Source organism: Malaclemys terrapin, chromosome 1 (assembly GCF_027887155.1).
Source record: "Malaclemys terrapin pileata isolate rMalTer1 chromosome 1, rMalTer1.hap1, whole genome shotgun sequence".
NCBI lineage: Eukaryota > Metazoa > Chordata > Testudines > Emydidae > Malaclemys > Malaclemys terrapin.
In genome coordinates, this window is record NC_071505.1 from 301,720,757 (window position 1) to 301,740,673 (window position 19,917).

Consider the following 19,917-nt stretch of genomic DNA (forward strand, 5'->3'; position numbering starts at 1 on the left):
TAGACAGTATCATGGAGAGCAAAAGGCTATGTTCCGCAATCTTAGAAACTCATCAAACATTACATGTTAAGCATGGCAAAAGAAGTAACAGTATTTCTTTTATATTGTTGCTTAGATAGGGGTTCAATAAATATCTCTGGTGTCTCATTAAATATGTCCTTTATTAGTCACTACTTACACTCTTCAAGTCTTAAAACACAAGTACATTTCACAATTACACAATAAAACAAGGTTCACAATATCGCAGGTGCGCTCTCACTTCACTTCATTCTCACTGATTGACTGGAGATGCACCATTCCGTATACACCCATGAGGGCATGGCTGACAACATTCTAGAAAATTCAAGGAAAATGTTGTTCTCAGAAAGTCTGGAAGTTTCCACAAGATTCCACAAAGGTCCAGAACATCCTAGGAGGTTAGTGAAAAACGAATCCACATATGGAATACCTGAAACATGTTCCAAACATTCTGTTTTCCTTTTTTTCACTAAAAACAAAAACAGCACCCCTGGGTCACCTGGGTCGCCTGCCCCTAAATCCAACCCTGGGTCCCAGTTCAGATCCTGGGGGACACCGTTATTTACCTTTCTCCATTCTGAAAACTGACCATTTATTCTTAACCTTTTGTTTCCTATCTTTTAACCAGATACCAATCCATGAGAAGACCTTCCCCCTTATCCCATGACTGCTTACTTTGCTTTAAAGCCTTTGGTGAGGCACCTTGCCAAAGGTTTCTGAAGGTGCAAGTACACTATATCCACTGGATCTAGGGTTGACAACTTTCTAATCGCACAAAACCAAACACCCTGCCCTGCCTTGAGGCCCTGCCCCACCCCTTCTCCGAGGCCCCACCCTCGCTCACTCCATCCCCCCTCTCTTAGTTGCTTGCTCTCCTCCACCCTCACTCACTTTCACTGGGATGGGGCAAGGAGTTGGGGTGTAGGAGGGGGTGAGTGCTCTGACTGGGGGCCCTGGGGTGGGGCCAGAAATAAGGGGTTCAGGGTGCAGGAGGGGGCTCCAGACTGGGGCAGGGGGTTGGGGTGCGGGAGAGGGTGTGGGGTGCAAGCTCTGGGAGGGAGTTTGGGTGCAGGATGGGGCTCAGGGCTAGGGCTGGGGCAGGGGATTGGGGTGTGGGAGGGGATTCATGGTGCAGGCTCCAGCCGGGCAGCACTTACGTGAAGTGGCTCGCAGAAACGGCTGGCATATCCAGCTCCTAGGTGCAGGGGCAGCCAGGCAGTTCTGCGCACTGCCCGCGCCTGCAGGCACTGCCCCTGCAGCTCCCATTGGCCATGGTTCCCAGCCAATGATGGGCAGCACTCGGGGCCGGGGCAGCGCGCAGAGCCTCCTTGGCCACCCCTGCACCTAGGGGCCACAGGGACATGCCATCCACTTCTGGGAGCCGCATGGAGCCAGGGCAGGCAGGGATCCTGCCTTAGCCCCACTGTGCCACCAACCGGACTTTTAGCAACGTGGTCAGTGGTGCTGACCGGAGCCCACCAGGATCCCTTGTCAACTGTTCCAGTCGAAAACCGGACACAGGCAACCCTAACTGGATCACCCTTCTCCATATGTTTTTGACCCCCTCAAGGAATTCTAACAGATTGGTGAGGCATGATTTCTCTTTACAATAGCCATGCTGACTCTTCCCCATCTATGTGTCTGATAATTCTGTGATTTACTATAGTTTCAACCAGTTTGCCTGATACTGAAGTTAGGCTTACCTTCGTTATTGCTAGGATCGCCTCTGAAGCCTTTTAAAAAAACTTGTCACATTAGCTATCCTCCAGCCATCTGATACAGAAGATGATTTAAGTGATAGGTTACATACCACAGATAGTAGTTCTGAAGGAACTAAAATATGAAACTGCAGAACTCTTGGGTAAATACCTTCAGGTCCTGGTAACTTAATACTAGGGCTGTCGATTAATCTCAGTTAACTCACGCGATTAACTAAAAAAAATTAATCACGATTAAAAAATTAATCACAGTTTTAATCACACTGTTAAACAATAGAATAACAATTGAAATGTATTAAATATTTTGGATGTTTTTCTACATTTTCATATATATTGTATTCTGTGTTGTAATAGAAATCAAAGTGTATATTATTTTTTATTACAAATATTTGCACTGTAAAAATGATAAACAAAAGAAATTGTATTTTTCAATTTATCTCATACAAGTACTGTAGTGAAATCTCTTTATCGTGAAAGTGAAACTTACAAATGTAGATTTTTTTGTTACATAACTGCACTCAAAAACAAAAAACAATGTAAAACTTCAGAGCCTACAAGTCCACTCAGTCCTACTTCTTGTTCAGCCAATGGCTAAGACAAACAAGTTTGTTTACATTTACAGGCGATAATGCTGCCCTCTTCTTATTTACAATGTCACCAGAACATGAGACCAGGCATTTGCATGGCACTTTTGTCGCGGCATTGCAAGGTATTTACATGCCAGATACGCTAAACATTCGTATGCCCCTTCCTGCTTCAGCCACCATTCCAGAGGACATGCTTCCATGCAGCTGACACGTGTTAAAAAAAATAATGCGTTAATTAAATTTGTGACTGAACTCCTTGGGGGAGAATTGTATGTCCCCGCCCTGCTCTGTTTTACCCACATTCTGTCATATATTTCATGTTTAACAGTGTTGGATGATGACCCAGCACATGTTCATTTTTAGAACACTTTCACTTCAGATTTGACAAAATGCAAAGACTGTATCAATGTGAGATTTCTAAAGATAGCTACAGCACTCGACCCAAGGTTTAAGAATCTGATGTGCTTTCCAAAATCTGACAAGGACAAGGTGTGGAGCATGCTTTCAGAAGTCGTAAGAGAGCAACACTCCAGGGCGGAAACTACAGAACCCGAACCACCAGAAAAGAAAATCAACCTTCTACTGGTGGCATCTGACTCAGATAATGAAAATGAACATGCGTCCATCCGCACTGGTTTGGATTGTTATCAAGCAGAACCTGTCATCAGCATGGAAGCATGTACCCTGGAATGGTGGTTGAAGCATGAAGGGACATATGAATCTTTAGTGCATCTGGCACGTAAATATCTTGCTACGCTGGTGTCACGGAGGGTGCGGGAGACAAGGCCCTGCACCCCCAGCTTCCTGCAATTCACTATGACTCTCAGCCAGCCAGGAAAACAGAAGGTTTATTTAGACGACAGGAACACAGTCCAAGACAGGTCTTGCAGGTACAGACAACCGGACCCCCTCAGTTAGGTCCATCTTGGGGGGCCCCAGGGAGGCCAGAGCCCCATCTGGGCTCCCCTCCATTTTCCCAGCCAGCTCCAAACTGAGTCTTCCCACTCAGCCTCCCCCCGGCTCCTCCCCCTGCCTTTTGTCCAGTTTCCTGGGCAGAGGTGTCACCTGGCCTCCAATCCCCTTCCTGGATTCTCATGCTACATGCTCAGGTATCTTCCCTCAAGGAAAGTCTCCCATCTCCCAGTGCAGACAGTCCCAGCAAAACTCCCCTGCAACCTTCCCAGGTCAATACTCCCCCATCAGTATTCAAAGAACACATTGAGAACATTCCCAGTTCATCACAGCTGGCTACAACAGTGCCATACAAATGCCTGTTCACTTTCAGGTGACACTGTAAATAAGAAGAGGGTAGAATTATGTCCTGTAAATGCAAACAAACTTGTTTGTCTGAGTGATGGCTGAACAAGAAGTAGGAGTGAATAGACTTGCAGGCTCTAAAATTTTACATTGTTTTATTTTTAATGCAGTTTTTTTTTTTTTTTACATAATTCTGCATTTGTAAGTTCAACTTTCATGATAAAGATATTGCATTACAGTACTTATATTAGGTGAGCTGAAAAATACTATTCTTTTTTTTTATAGTGCAAATACTGGTAATCAAAAATAAATATAAAGTGAGACTGTACACTTTGTATTCTGTGTTGTAATTGAAAATAAATATATTTGAAAATGTAGAAAACATCTGAAAATATTTAAATAAATGGTATTCTATTATTGTTTAACAGTGCAATCAATTTTTTAATGGCTTGACAGCCTTACTTAATACTATTTAATTTATCAGTTTGTTCCAAAACCTCCTGTATTGACACCTCAATCTGGGGCAGTTCCTCAGATTTGGACCTAAAAAGAATGGCTCGGGTGTGGGAATCTCCCTCAGATCCTTTGCAGTGAAGACTAATACAAAGAATTCATTTAGCTTCTCTACAATGCCCTTGTATTCCTTAAGTGCCCTTTGATTTAGCACCTTGATCATCCAGTGACCCCACTGATTATTTGGCAGACTTCCTACTTCTGATGTATTTAAATTATTTCTATTAGTTTGAATCTTTTGCTAGTTGCTCATCAAATTCTTTTTTGGTCTGCCTAATTATACTTTTACACTTGACAGTTTATGCTCCTTTCTATTTTCCTCAGTAGGATTTGACTTCCAGTTTTTAAAGGATGCTTTTTTACCTCTAACCGCTTCTTTTATTCTGTTGTTTAGCCATGATGGCATTTTTTTGGTTCTCTCACTATTATTTTTAATCTGGGGTATACATTTAATTTGAACCAGTCTTATGGTGTTTTTAAAAATTTCCATGCAGCTTGCAGGCATTTCACTTTTGTGACTGTTCCTTTTAATTTGAGTCTAACTAGCTTCTTCATTTTCATGAGGAGATTGTGAAGGCTAGGACTATAACAGCATTTAAAAGAGAACTGGATAAATTCATGGTGGTTAAGTCAATTAATGGCTATTAGCCAGGATGGGTAAGGAATGGTGTCCCTAGCCTCTGTTTGTCAGAGGATGGAGATGGATGGCAGGAGAGAGATCACTTGATCATTGCCTGTTGGTCCACTCCCTCTGGGGCACCTGGCATTGGCCACTGTCTGTAGACAGGATACTGGGCTAGATGGACCTTTGGTCTGACCCGGTACGGCCGTTCTTATGAGTTCCCTTATCTGAAGTAAAATACTACTGTGGTGGTATTTTCCCCCTCCCCCCTACAAGGATGTAAAATTGAATTACATTATAGTCGCTATTACCAAGCAGTTCCGTTATATTCACCTCTTGGACCAGATCCCGTGCTCCATTTCAGACTAAATCAAGAAATGCCTCTCTCCTTGTGGGTTCCAGGCCTACCTGCTCCAAGAAGCAGTCATTAATGGTCAAATTAGCCTTCACTCCAGTGTTCTAGCAAGCTAATCTTAGTCAGCCCCCCACCTAAGGCCCTCCATCCAGCCTCTTCACCAGTAAGGCCCTCTTAGGCCAGGAACCTCGTCAGGACTCAGCTCTCCAGGCATCACCTGGTAAAGGGTTCTTTCTCTGGACTCACAGCTCATGCATAGGTTAAACTACTCCAGCTCTTCACTGGAGCGGCTTGTATTTCCCCAGTGACCTAGACCTTTGACCGCTGTCTGGTAAGATCCTTTTGCTGGAATCAAGCCTCTCTATGGCTTTGCTCCTTGGGGAACTTGATCCCTCCAGAAACACCTTTCCTAGTTCTCCTTGTCTGGCAAGTTCTCTAATCAGCCCCCCTGAGAAATACTCCTATTCTGGGGCCTAGTAAATGAGTCCTCATAAGTCTTTATTTAGGCCCAGGTGCTCCTTACCTAATGAGCTGCCACCCAGCTACTTAGGCAATTTACTATCCACAGGTGGATCTGGGTTATTTTATTCTCCTAAGTGGAGTCTGACATAGGTAGGCTGGGTTTCTGTCCCCTTCAGAGGGTTAGTTCTCCTGTGGGCTCTTGCTAGTCCTTGTTTTTAGCTGAGACTTGTCTGTGCTGTGTGTCTGTGTTCTTTGAGCTGTTTGCTGTGAGCTTCTTCTTTTGTGCTGTTTCACGTCTTTGTACAGAAAGCTGCTCACGTTGCTATAAGCCTCTTGAGTTACATCTGTTTCAATGAGTTTTTATCCCCTCCTTTCTCAGAGAGTTAATTGAAGGTGAACATACCCCGTAGGGGTTTGGCTGGATTCAGCTTGGCTGGATTCTTGTTTTGTGCAGCTACACGTGTGGCTAGATGCACCATAGATAAGGTCTCAGTTGATTCTTCAGTTACTGCTTATGTGATAGGAGTTGAAGGTAACTTATGATCTGCCCTAGCAGAGTTAGCGCTTAGAATATCTTTGAAGTTTTACTGGTTTAAATTTTCTTCAGTCCATTTTCTGAAACATTGTTTCATCTCTTCCTCCAGTGTTTGAATATCTAGAGAGGTTTTTCACATAAGTAAACATGTGTAGTCTATATTGGTTCCGTGCTTCATCTAATACCCAAAGTATGTGCTCAAGAAGGAAGAGCTCTGCAGCAGAGCTTGCCTCATTCAGTGTTCATTGTGTGCAGTACATAAGTGTTTTGTTTAGCAAATAGTTCCTTATTATGGAAGAAGGATGATCCCGTTGTTAGACCGTTAGCTTAGGACATGGGTTCAAGTCTCTGCTCTTCCACAGATTCCATGTGTGTCCTTGGGCAAGTCATTTAGCCTCTCTGGTTCATTTCTCCATCTGCAAAATGGGGCTAATAGTACTTCTCTACCTTACTGAAGAATTGTGAAGATAAATACATTAGATTGTGAGATGCTCAGATACTACAGTGATGAGGGCCATATAAATACTTCAGATATATTATAGAATTTTTTTCTAGACCTTTTTTCTGGTAGAAAACATAGGAATTAGGGTACTACCAGAGGTATGAGCTAGAGTTATACTAGGAAACTGAACCATTTTGGAAAATTATTTTCAGCAAATTACTTTGAGCTGGTGTTTGAAAATGATTTAAGACCATGCAGATGAGTCAAATCCCTTCAGAAAGCATGTTACACGAATGCAGAGTGGACTGCCCAAAAGTAAGGAAATGCTAAAATAAAATTTGCTTGTGAAACCTTAACTCTGCCTTGTTTACACTCGGGAACTGAAGCATTGCAACTCAACAGTGCAGTGCATCAACACTAACCCTTCTGGTTTGGGTGTAGTTCTCCCCTGCACTAGATGCACTGCTGTCTATGAGCTACCTATTCCTCAGGCCCTGGAAGTGATACTTTGTGGGAAATTGTGCAAGGTGTTCGGATTGTCTAAAGGAATTATGGGAGATGGGGTCAAATCCTATAACTCACTGACAACTGCAGTCTGTTTTGGCATTTTATCCCAAAACAGAGAGTGCACTGGAGGTTCAGGGCATTTTCTGTTTGTTCAGAGAGCCAGATTTGTTCTTGAAAAGAGCTGAAAATGCAGAGCTAGCTATCTGCAGAAGTTTGAAGGTGGTGATAGTTCGTATTTCAGTAGAGCACCAAGGTCACCAGAGAGCCAGAACAGACTTTATTTTGCCGCTCCTGGGGAGACGCTCCAGCAGAATCCACTTCCCATGATGGTAACTGACTTTGGGTGGGTCCCTGTACTGAGCTTGAGGAATCAGATTACTGCTGGTGGGGGCTTGGCAGAGGGCAGGCCATTTGATTTGATTTTTTGTTTGTTTGTTTATCACATCAGGGGTTGTGAGGAAGGGTCCTGCAGTGTTTGTTCAAGTGACTGAGTTGAAGTAAGAGAGGGACTTCTGCCCTCACTTGTGACTGTCTGCCTGTTCCTTAATAGCAATGGCAGTGTTCATGTTGGCGTAGCCCTCGGCCATGCAGAAAAGTACAAATAATACATAGCTTAATACATACCTTGTGTAGATAGTTCCCTCTAATACTGCCTGTGACATAGGTGCCCTCTCCTTCCTCTTTGGGCTTTACTGTTGTCAAGGATCATTTCAGTCTCCATAAACACCCAGGAACTAGCATCTGTTCAAACACATGTGAAGGTGCAGCTACCAGCCTTGTTCTGATGCACCTTCAAGCCTTTAGTTTTCTCTTTGCATTGCTGGGCCAGATATGCATTCACCTGTCAAAAGCAATGGTGTGCTAAATAGTCTGGGTTACCTGGGATTGGATCTAACCATTGTTCAGTGCGTGTCCTGGCATCTACCTTGGGTCAGCTGCTAGCACAGCTGTAGGATAACTTCTGAGAAGAAATTATCCCAGATCCAAAAGCAAACTGAGTACGGGAACACAGTGATCTTGAAGATGATTTTGGCTTAAAAAGTGCCTGCTCTGGGACTAGAGGTATGTACATGTCATTGTGTTCAGTGAGGGACTTCTAGAAGACTTAATCCCTAGGGTCAAGTGGCCACAGAGTTTAGAAATTTGACCAGAAGAGCCACTAAAAAGTTACTCAGTTGCTCTGCTGCAGCTATAGCTGCAACACCAGCACTATAGAATGATCCAGAGCAGGGGCATGTGGTGATGCTTGGACTTGCTCCGAACAATTAGAACAGTTGCATGAACTCCCATCTACTGTTGGGAGGAGTTTTGTGTGGGACACAAACAGTGTGTTACAAGTACAGTAACTCCTCACTTAAAGTCGTCCCAGTTAACGTTGTTTTGATCAATTAGGGAACATGCTTGTTTAAAGTTGTGCATTGCTCTCTTCTAATGTCGTTTGGTAGCCACCTGCTATGTCCACTGCTTGCAGGAAGAGTAGCCCATTGGAACTAGGTGGTGGGGGCTTGGAATCAGGGTGGACTGGCAGCCCCCCTATCAGTTCCCCGCTCCCCTAAGTTCCCTGTGCTACAGCTGCCCAGCAGGCTATCAATTGCTGGCATTCAGCTGTCCCTCCCCCCACTGCCATGTGCTGCTCCTGCCCTCTGCCTTGGAGCTGCTCCCAGATATTCCTGCTTGCTGTAGGGGGGGAGGGAGGGAGGAAGTGGGGGGCTAATGTCAGGGTGTACCCTGCACCCCACTTACCCCATTTCCATAGAGCAGGGGGGGACACAGGACAGGGTTCAGGATGGAGGGAGCTTCCAGGCAGCAGCTGCGGTCTCAGCAAACTGATCTAATTAACAAGGCAGTGTACTTAAGAATGGGGTGAGCTACTTAAAGGGGAAATGTGCATTTCTCTCTCACACACACACACACAGTGTCTCTCTCTGTCTCTGTCTGCTGCCTTGTAGAGTGAGGCTACATTAACAATGAGTTAACCCTTGAGGGCTCAGGCAAATGCTAGTTCATCATTTAGCAGTAAGGCATTCCCTGCGAAATATCCCACCCTCTGTCTCCTCCACATCAACCAAGCTTCACAATCATCATCACTGTGTACCAGTATTAAATTGTTTGTTTAAAACTTATACTGTGTGTGTGTAAATGTGTGTGTGTGTGTGTGTGTATATATATACACAGTGTGTGTGTGTGTGTGTATGTATGTGTATATATATAGTCTTTTGTCCGGTGAAAAAAATTTCCCTGGAACCTAACCCCCTCATTTACATTAAATCTTATGGGAAATTGGATTCGTTTAGCATCGTTTCGCTTAAAGTCGCATTTTTCAGGAACATAACTACAATGTTAAGTGAGGAGTTACTGTATGTCAGGTGGTTACACTCTCCAAAATGCTGTCAGGTAGAGATTGCTAGTAAAACTTTCTTTCAACCAAAATTCAGTCTCCTAGAGTTGACAGAGATAAAGCTTTTTCTTTCTCTTCCTTCTTTGATTCTGTGGGGACACAGATGTAATAATGAAGTAGAATATGGCACTAGTTGGATTTAGCCAAATAACCTCCTCATTCTGTCCATTTCTTTCTCTTTTCAAATGGGCTGAATGTAAACACTCTGTAGGCTCCTAGATCCTATAATAGGGAGAGGTTTGTAATATGCAACAGAGTTTCAGCTGCAGCTAGGGTGTTCTGATTTCTAATTTTAATTTAAAAACAATGGCTTTTCATGTCTTCTCCAATGTATCTGTCATAATAGAAAACTAAAGATAATAGCAGCTCAGCCATGGGTGAAGCATTCTTGAAAGCCATGGCTCTGCTCTCAATTTCTGTTTATTAAAATCAGCAGGAAGGGTTATTTCAGCGTGGTGGCAGCTTTTAACAGCACTTCACCTTCGGCCAAACCCATTATAAATTCTTGACTCTAATGAAAATTGTTCACAGGGAAAACTTAATAGCATCCAGGAATGTTTTTGTGGAAAAGAAGGGATGCAGCTTTATTAACAACATTACTGTGCCCAAAAGAGAGTCCTTGTCAATCTAAACTGTTTGCCTGCTGTGACACCATAACTCAAGGATAGGACAGACCAAATTATGGGGGAATTACTTCCATACGTTGTCTATAACACTGCTTCCTATAGAGGCTCCATCCATGGACTCTCTACTGTCACATACTGGGAGCCAGCTTTCTGGTAATGGGTCAACCAAACTCCCTTGTAGCTCGGTCTTATGCTGGGATCTCTGGGCCCCCCGACCACCTTTTGGAGCTCAGAGCTCCAGGGTCCCCCTGCCACCAGCAGCGGAGGGGAGTTGCAGGGTCCCTCTGCCCCATCCCCAGCAGCAGGGAGCGCTGTGGGAATCCCCCTGCCACCACCACAGTGGGGAGCTGTGGGGGTCTCCCTAGCCCCCATGGTGGCTGGGGACTGCGGGGGTCCCTCTGCACCACCCCCTGCCTGCGGCAGCCAGGGACCTGCCAGGGTTCCCCTGCCACCGCGGGTGGTGGGTAGCTCTGTGGTTTCCCATGTCCCCCACAGCAGCGGGGAGCTGCAGGGTACCTCTGCTGCCCATGGTGGCTGAGAGCTTGGGTGCCCACTGCCTCCGGCAGCGGGGCTATCTTATAGCTCCCTGCCGCTGCAGGAGGCAATGGGACCTTGCAGTTCCCAGCCGCCAGGGCTGAAGTCACGGAGGTCTTTGGAAGTCACAGATTCCATGATTTCCACTACGTCCGTGACAAAACCGTAGCCCTAAGCATAAGCACACAGACCTTGAAGATTGTAACTCAGAATCTAGATTGTAATAACAACTTCTATCATTGTTCAGAACAGGAATATTTGTAACCTATTGATTTTATTTTGTATACAACTGCAGGGTTCCTTAAACCAGCTTCTTAAACAACTAGAAGAGGAAAAGAAAAGTCTCCAGAACCAACTGAAGGATTATGAGCTTAGACTGGAACAAGAAGCAAAGGTCTGTTACTGCCATATCTGTCTAATCAGCCCTTTCTAGAAGCTGTTATGCTGTCTGAATGTCTAAAGCATTGGTGCAGAGAATGTAATGATTCCATGAAACAGTCCTGGGGTGGTACGTATGTTTGTTCCTTCCCTTTTGATTAACCATGCTAATTGTTTTGTTTGATTGTAACCATTTACTCATTATTTTAAAATGTAGGCTTACCATAAGGCTAATGATGAACGGCGCATGTACCTAGCAGAGATCTCACAGGTAAGTAACAAAAACTTTGCAACCTAATCATCTTTTTCCTCCCAAGCTGGTACTGGAAGGATCATTACTGTTTAACTCTTTATTTTTCTTTATTTTTTCTCCTTCATACAAATCTGAGTTTTATTCCAGCCAAGGAAAGCCAGGCATAGTTCCCGTCAGAGCCAGGCCTCGGTTAGCTGGAGCGATCGCTAGAATCGCTCTCTCTGCCATTGTTTACACCGGACTTCTTGCCTTAAAATTTCCCACCCATTATATTGCTGGTGGGAGCACTAAAGTAGACATGGCATGATGGCTACTGGAGCTTTAACCATTGTACCCTCTAGCCCTGCTCTGAGCAGAGTTGGATGGCACAGAGGTTAAAATGCCAGTGGACAGTCTATACCTGCACATCCCCTGGGTGGAATTGAGCTGATGGCAACAGTGGTGGAAAGTCTGAAGCATAAAAGTCCAGTGTATACATCCTGTCAAAGGGCTGACTACACTGCCCCTATACAGCATCTAGTCCCTGCTGGCACAGGTGTAAAGAACTAAGCTAAGGTCTTATATACTCAGATTCCTGTATTGTAGCATGCTGTGCAGTTCTTAAGATGGTTCTCAGTCTTTCTTCAACTTTTTTTTGTTTTTAAATGTAATAATGCATGTTCAGCCAAAGCATCGTTTTGGCTAAATATAAGAACAGCCATCCTGGGTCAGACCAAAGGTCCATGTAGCCCAGTAACCTGTCTTCTGACAGTGGCCAATGCCAGTTGCCCCAGAGGGAATGAACAGAACAGATAATCATCAAGTGATCCATCCCAGCTTCTGGCTAACAGAGGCTAGGGAAACAATCCCGACAAGGGTGACAATGACAAGGTGACAAGGGTCACCCTGTATGGGATAAGAGATCACCATCACCATTACCATTACTTGAGACCACATGAAAGTTTCCCTAAATGTGCTGAATACAGGTTTTTCCAACCTTTATTAGAAGACAAGCGCTGCTGTGCCACTCATTGTTGATAATGTCATATTAACTGGTCATAGTCCACACTAGGGGACCACGGTGCCATCTAATTCTGTTCGGAGCATTGGATTGGTTTGTCTAGGATTGACCATGAACACAGCCACCGAACACTTTTACACACCACTGTCTTTATCTACATTAGGGATCACCTCAGCGGTGCAAAGGCAAAATAACTTCCCAAATGCACAGCGTGTGTGACAGCTGGATGTGCTGATCTGTTGATTTACATAAAAGCATATTAGATCACTGTTAAGGTTTTGCATTAGTATGCAAGTTTGAAGTTGGAGTACATATTGCTTCCATCTCCATTAGATACCCAAGAGCAAGAGCCTTATTACTTCTGGGGGAATTTTGCGTGCCTGCAGAAAATGCCCCCGTCCTGCAGAATTCCTGTGCTCCCTGCAGAAAACGGCAGGGAAGCTGGGCAGGGGGAAAGGGCGGGGGGACGGGCATGGGGAAGACCATGAGCACAGGTTTTGGGGGGGCGATTCCCCTGCAAACAGAGGCAAGGCATGGGAGGGTGCACAGAGTTACATGCCACTTCCCCCTCCCCCCATTTCTGCAAGCGCAGAGCTGCCCAGCTGAAGGAGACTGTGTCTTGGCTCTGCTGACTCTGCAGCTGAAGGCTGCCTCCTGAGTCCTAGTGCCAGTCGTGCTCCCCTTCTATGTTCCTGTTTTCTGTGCAACAGTGAGTGCCCGCAGTGGGGCTGGGTAAGAGGGGGTGAGGGAAATGGGGGGAGGGGTTGGAGGGAAGAGGCAGTGAGGAAGGAGAGGGGTTGAATAGGACAGGGTAGGGTAATATGGGAGTGAGGGGAGGGAGATGAGGCATAAGGCAGTGGGGGAAGGGGATGAGATGGGGAAGAGAAGGGGATAGAGGAATCATGGGGGGAAGCAGGAGCCTAGCATATGGGGTCCCCTCGGCAGCAGCTGGAGCTCTCCTGTTAAGCAGGCCCATCGAACCCTCACCCGATAAGCCCTACCCCACCACACACCTGGACCCCCCCCGACAAGCTCCCTACACCCAGACTCCCACCCTACTGAACCCCAACCACCTGCACCTGGACTCCCATCCCATCAAGCCCCACTCCCCCAGCAACTGGACCCCCACACTGAGCCCCCCAGACCCAGAACCCCTCCACTGAGTCCCATCTCCCCACATCCAGACCCCCCCGCTGAGCCCTTGTGCATCCAGATCTCCCACTGAGCAATCCGCACCCAGATTGCCCCACACAGAAACCTCTCACCCCACACCTAGATCCCCTCCACTAAGCCCCTCCACACTTGGATCCTACTGGGCTGAGCCTGCCCACTCACACCTGGTGCAAAGGGGCAGGGCCCCGGGGTGTTTCTGGGACAGGCCCGGCCCTTGCACTGTGTCAGGGCTGGGTGCAGCCTCACTGCCAAATCCCTGTACTGAGGGAGGTGGGGGCTTCAGGGTAATCTCCCACCTCATTGCAGCCAGTGGCCTGTGCTCCCTACTGCCATGCTGGACCCACATTTATTTATTGACAAAATTTGCAGTATTTTAAAATACTGTGCACATAATTTTTATTTTTTTGGCACAGAATTCCCTCAGGAGTACCTTATGGAGCACTGGAGCATGTTGTTGACATCATTGTAGACAACATGAAGGTGGAAAAGAATGCAGGATACTTTCCTTTAACTTCTTATTTCCATACTTGTAAGGTTTGGGTGAATGGGGTATGTCCTGTTACACCCAGAACTGTCACTAAACAGTTAAATATAGTATTTAATTTGATGATATCTAATCTTCAGTTTTTTGTTTTTTACTGATTTTATGCGTTGGTAGATGTATGCAGTGTTGTAGCTGTGTCAGTCCCAGGATATTAGAGAGACAAGGTGGTGAGGTAATATCTTTTATTGGACCAACTTCTCTTGGTGATAAAGATATTCCCTCATCCTCCTTGTCTCTTGGTAGATGTAACAAGTTGTAAAATTTGTCATGGGAAGGTTATGATAGCAAGGTAGTGAAAAGTTGAGACATTTGATACCCGAGAAGCGATAGAAGATGGTTTGGGGTATTGGCACCGTATGGGGATAGTTGAAGCACTAACACCAAGGAAAAAGTGAAACACTACATCTCTTTACCACTCCCTCATGCCAAGGACGGTGCTGACTTCTCATTTTGAGGGGACAGGAGAAGCTTAAACTCCTAGGTCAAGATTTTAAAACCTGGATGTCAAAATTTAGGCTTCTGAAGCCATATTTAAACACCTCAATGAAAATGTCCTGATTCTGATTTTTGGAAGTACTGAGCGCCCAGAAATATGATTAAAGTTAATGGGAATTGCAGGTGATCAGCACCTCTAAAGTGAGGCCACTTTTACTTTGTTGACTAATTATAGATTTAAGAGCTTAACTTTGGGCAACAGGCAGGGCCGTAGCAACAAAGAACGTGGCCCCCTCCGAACATGGCCCACTCCGAACATATGTCCGGGCGGGGCCCCTTACAATGCAGAAACTGGAATGCAGTATTTATTTTGCCACTTTTAGGGGCCCCCTTCCTTGCGGGGCCCCCTCTGGTCGGAGGGTACGGAGGGCGCTCGCTACGCCTCTGGCAACAGGTTTGGCATACTCACCCTAGACCCGACTCCAACAACCCTTGATAGAAACCAGAATTCATGCTATTAGAGCTGGCCGGGAATTTTTCGATTCAGTCTTCTTTTTGTTGAAAAATGCTGATTCATCAAACAGAAACTGTTTGCAAAACCTGCTCAGGTTTGACAAATTTCCCAACTCAAACAAAGTAGAGAAACAATATTTCAAAATTGTTGAAATGTTTAGTTTTAACTTTTTTTTTTTTTTTTTTTTTTTTCAAATGAAAAATTCTGGTTCTGGTTTGAAATGATTTTTTGTTATTAAATGTAAGTCATTAGAATGAAAAAAGGTTAAGAAAAAAGGTTGAAATTGAAACCAAACGTTTCGATTGATTTGGGGGGGAAATGGTTTGGTTGGTGGGGGGGGGGTTTGGTTTGTGAATATTTTCAAGATTTCTGCTCTTCATCTTGAATCAAGATGGGGAAAATATTTCAGATTCTTTACAAATCTTTGTGGGACAGGAAAACAGTTTCCTACCCAGGTCTACCCATTATCCCTGCTCTGTTATTCATTATTGCATCCAACATGGATGAGATTACCATGTTGTTGCAATTGGTTGTTTCTGCTGAAATGAACAGAGCAAAATAGTGAACAGTATCGACCATAGGCTTCAGCATTAACTTCCCTTTGAGATAAATTGGCCATTTCACACCTTTCAGAGTTATTGTTGCCATCTGTCTGCAAGTTCAGGATGACAATACAGTTCACATTCCAAAGAGTAGTAAGGGCTAGGTCTTATTGTTTTATAAAATGAAAGATTAGATGTTATAGCATAGTTGGATTTATTCTGCCACAAATTATGTGGCTGTGGAATACACAGGAGCCTATAATACAAACTGGAAGTTACCTTGAAAGCTTTACGTTATCGTACCTCTTATTCTGAAAGAGATCTTACTTCTTAGATAGTGTAAAAGTAGTAGGTTAACATGATACTCCAGAACTCTGCGCAATGAAGTGACTGTCATTGAATTGCCAGTATAGCTAACTGGGGTGAAAGGTTGTAATTAGCAATGTTTCCATGTGTTTGCACAGCAGGCAAGTGGTTCACTGTGTGTAGTCATTGCTGCCTTAGGGAATGGAGGAAAATTGCTGAAAACAAATTTGCAGTGTTAGACCAGTAAATGCTGATGAATCTGGGGCTGGTAACATGAAGACACTGTGGGAGGAAGACAGTAGTAAGTTAGGAAATAGTGTTGTTATGTCTGAACATAGCTAATGAGTGTGGTGTGTTCTTTTGTACTTAAATAATTTAGGCCACTGTTCAGCAAGGCACTTAACACATGCCTAACTTTAAGCACATGGTAATTCCATTGCTTCAAGTTAAGCATATGCTTAAATACTTTGGTGAATTGAGACACTGGAAATAGATTCTGCCACCCGTGCTGTGCTTACTTTTTGAGTAATTCCACTGATGTCAAAATCAGTCATGGGTGGAAGAATCTGGCACATGTGTTTTTTATTTTTTTTTATTTTTTCCCCAATTTTATTAAACAGCCCACTGTCTTAGATCTGTCTTATGAAGTTGGCAGAGGCTAAGGTGAAGGGGGAATTACCACTCATGGTTGACTAAGCAATATTTCCATATGTATTGAGGCAAATGTAGCAGCAGGAGAACCATTGTTCTCTGACAACAATCTATTCCATAGATATTCTCTCTTAACTATATAGCTATAGATTATTCCATTTTGTTATTTTTCCTATCTTGTTAGCCTTCTCCTGTACGCTTAGTAAATCAAATGCAATAGAACCTTTTTTTTTCTTATTAAGTTATTTAAAATATCAGCATAATGAATGCATTTCCTGAGAATTTTTTTATTCCTTGTTTGAGATCACCCCTGTAACCTTTAGTGGGAGTGGAGGGGGAAGAAAAGGCTGTGGTTCAGAAAAATAATTTATTTTAAATATCTTTTTCTTGTTACCTTGTGTGTTTTTTTTTTTTTTTTTTTCCAAAGTATTTTCATCTTCTAAGTGTGTTTATGTTGTCCGGTTCCATAAGGTGCTAATCTTTTTTTAAGTGATACAGTTAAAATAAATGTAAAGGTTTCACAAAATTTAGTATTCATCCAAAAGGCATTACTTTTTTTTTCATCATAAAAGACTGGTTCTCAGACCACACACTATGGAACATTGATGGTCAGTGGAACTTTCCTTGTGGCTTGCAGAATGCAATATTTTGAGAACCAAGCAGTGGGGAAATGCGATAGGTCTTTAAGAGAACCTTTTTCTTAAAGTGGTACACAGAATTAAAAAAAAAAACTTCAAAAATTATTTCTCATACGTCAATGTCTTTAGTAGAACTCCCTGAAAGCAGACAATTTAACAGTGCTTTCCATAAATTAAATCCAGGCAGCTCTTACTCTGTCTTTACACATATATTCTTTGAAAGTGTCTTCGTTTGAATTATAGTAGGCTTTGCTAGTACAGTGTTAGTGAGAGTAGTTGTCTAATGTAGTACATACATGGAAGCACACTAGAAACCAGTGTATTTGTTATAACCAATCACAGATGTGGTTCCTTGCTGTGCTAGGTTCTTTCCCCTCTCATGGAGAATGCATTCCCATACATTTTAAAGTATAACATTAAGATTTAAAAATAATCCAAACCATGTGCTTTGTTTAAATGGCATCAAAGAGATCCATGGCTCCGCGCTTTTAGAAAAAGTCATCTATGGCTCCCTAGTGTGGCCAGCTGTCTTGCTTTGCCTTATGCTCCCACAAAGCCCCTCTATGGGGGCTCTGTGGATCTGGGAAGTTGGCAGGATTGTGTCAGTTTTCAACAAGCACATCCCAGCCCACCAGCCATGGAAGCGCTAAATTACTGCAAAGTTAGCCTGAAGCATTTTTCGTTGCTTCCCCCTCCAGTCTATGGAAATTCCTACAAGAGGATGTTTCTGGGGTGACAGTTGGACATGAGCCTGGAGGAGCTCTGCATCAAGGGGATCTGTGAGCCAAGGGACAAGAGAGACAGTTTAAGTTCTCCCCACATTTTTGCTTTTTATTACCAAAGTTTTATAACTGCTTCTTGGATTTTATATATCACAGTATTGTAGTAATGCTCTCTAGAGGCAGCAGGGAAGATATAAATGCTGCATTCTTCTCACTTAATAATTTCATAATTCCAACAGCACAACAAAATCACTAAAACTGTCATTATTCTATCTTTTCCATACAGGACAATACATAGGGGAAAATTGCTTGCAGATGGAAAATACGGGATTCCTTTCCTAATTAGTAATAAATGGATTCAAGTAATATAGTTTTTGATTCAGCGGAGGACTTAAACATGTGATTAGGTCTTGTTGATTTCAATGGGACATAACCTTAAGTATGGGCTTAAATTCTTTGCTGAATCAGGGTCATAGTGCTTGTCTTTTTCAAAATCAACGTGAGGAGAATTTTTGCTTTCCTAACAACATATATACTTGGAGGATAACTTGCTTTGTAAAAATTTGACCATTGCAGACATCAGCTACACTTAAAATTGCTGAGAGGCAGAAAACAGATGCAGTGCAGATCAAGAGGAAAAACCAAATACTGAGGTAACTCTTTCATATTCCCTCCATTTTCTGATTTAATACATTTATCTAAATACTCTCCCTTGACTATCATAGCCCTCTAGCCAAGATAAAGATTGCTGCAGATAATCTTACTGACAAAATATTGATGTCCGTATCACTCTTGGTACTCATTTTAAATCAGCTTATCACCTAACATAGACTATTACAGAATGATAGTACAGTACTCATACAATGTAAGTGGCCTTTGTGGAACCTAACAGAAGGTTTTGGCATCCTGGCATATAAATCTCAGTCAAAAAAAAAAAAATAGGCCTTTTTGCTAAGTCTGCTCTTACATTCTCCAGTCCATTAACAGTAATGTAATTAAAAAATGTTCAGCCTGGTTCTTCTCAGTCAATAGAGTGTGTACAGCTGTCTAGTGGATGAGAAGGTGAGTAATTTTAGATGAACTCATATAAAGACCTAATTGCTTAATAAATCAAAGCCAGTTTTTAGTTACACAGGTGCAAAATTTTTAAATGTGAAGAGCACGAAGCTGTTTGGGGGAATTTAGAACATAAAAATGTGTGTCTGGGCTGAGCTCTGATAAACCAAGTTTCAAATTGAAGCTGATTCTTTACTGAAAATGGAAACACTAACAAATCCTTAACTATATCATTGCAATTGAGCCATGATACAAATTGAGAACAGCTGTCCCATCATTAGATTATGAAAGATAATTGATATGAAATAGTTTTCCCACCTGTTTTCTATTTTAACCTCTCACTCAGGACGTGAATAAGATATATTCTGCAATGTTAACTATATTCACTGATTCCCACTCTTTGGTCTCATGGTGAGAGTTCAGTAGATTACTGTTATTAGAGTAAGGTTTAATGTCTGCTACTAAGGATTCTTAAGATCAGACAAGTATTGTGTGGCTCTTAAATACTTAATATGCAGCCCATAGGCAGTTTCTGGCTCTGGCTGTGTTTTTATATAGCTCCTGTGGAGGTGGCCAGAGAGGGCAGAGCCAGCATGTTTCTCCCTTACTCCCTCTGGAGGGACTAAGGAAGCCAGCAACAGCCAGACATTGAGTACCAGCTGAATAGTAGCACTGATCTGTGGGTTTTAGACCAGTATTTATTTGGGAGTATTGTGACCGTTGCTGTCTTTAATTCTTTTTACATTAGACAAAAAATACTTTCCTGTAGTTGTTGTTCTGGAAAGATACATGTTGTGACAGATTACCACTGCCTCACCTCCTCCTGTCAAAGTTGATGGTTTTGTAACCTTAGTCAGCACTTTTCAAATGACTTTACACACATGATGGGATTGCTTCACCTTTTGCTTAGAATCATATAATACCACGGTTGGAAGGAATCTCAGGAGGTCATCTAGTCCAACCCCCTGCTCAAAGCAGGACCAATCCCCAGACAGATATTTGCCCCAGATCCCTAAATGCCCCCCTTAAGGATTGAGCTTACAACCCTAGGTTTAGTAGGCCAATGCTCAAACCACTGAGCTATCCCTGTAGCCAACTGCTTAGAACTTTGAGCCTGGTGAATCCCCACCT

At 43.4% G+C, this 19,917-nt stretch overlaps 1 protein-coding gene across 5 annotated transcripts in view; it reads left to right on the forward strand.

Annotated features, from left to right (window-relative positions):
• CCDC169 (coiled-coil domain containing 169) overlaps positions 1–19,917 on the forward strand; it is a 45,537-nt gene that overhangs the window by 20,294 nt on the left and 5,326 nt on the right. For all 5 annotated transcript variants that reach the window (XM_054015293.1, XM_054015292.1, XM_054015294.1 and 2 more), the window contains exons 5-7: positions 10,870–10,968; positions 11,170–11,223; positions 18,307–18,383. In XM_054015293.1, coding sequence (XP_053871268.1) covers positions 10,870–10,968; positions 11,170–11,223; positions 18,307–18,383 — 230 coding nt within the window. The remainder of the gene's footprint in view (positions 1–10,869; positions 10,969–11,169; positions 11,224–18,306; positions 18,384–19,917) is intronic.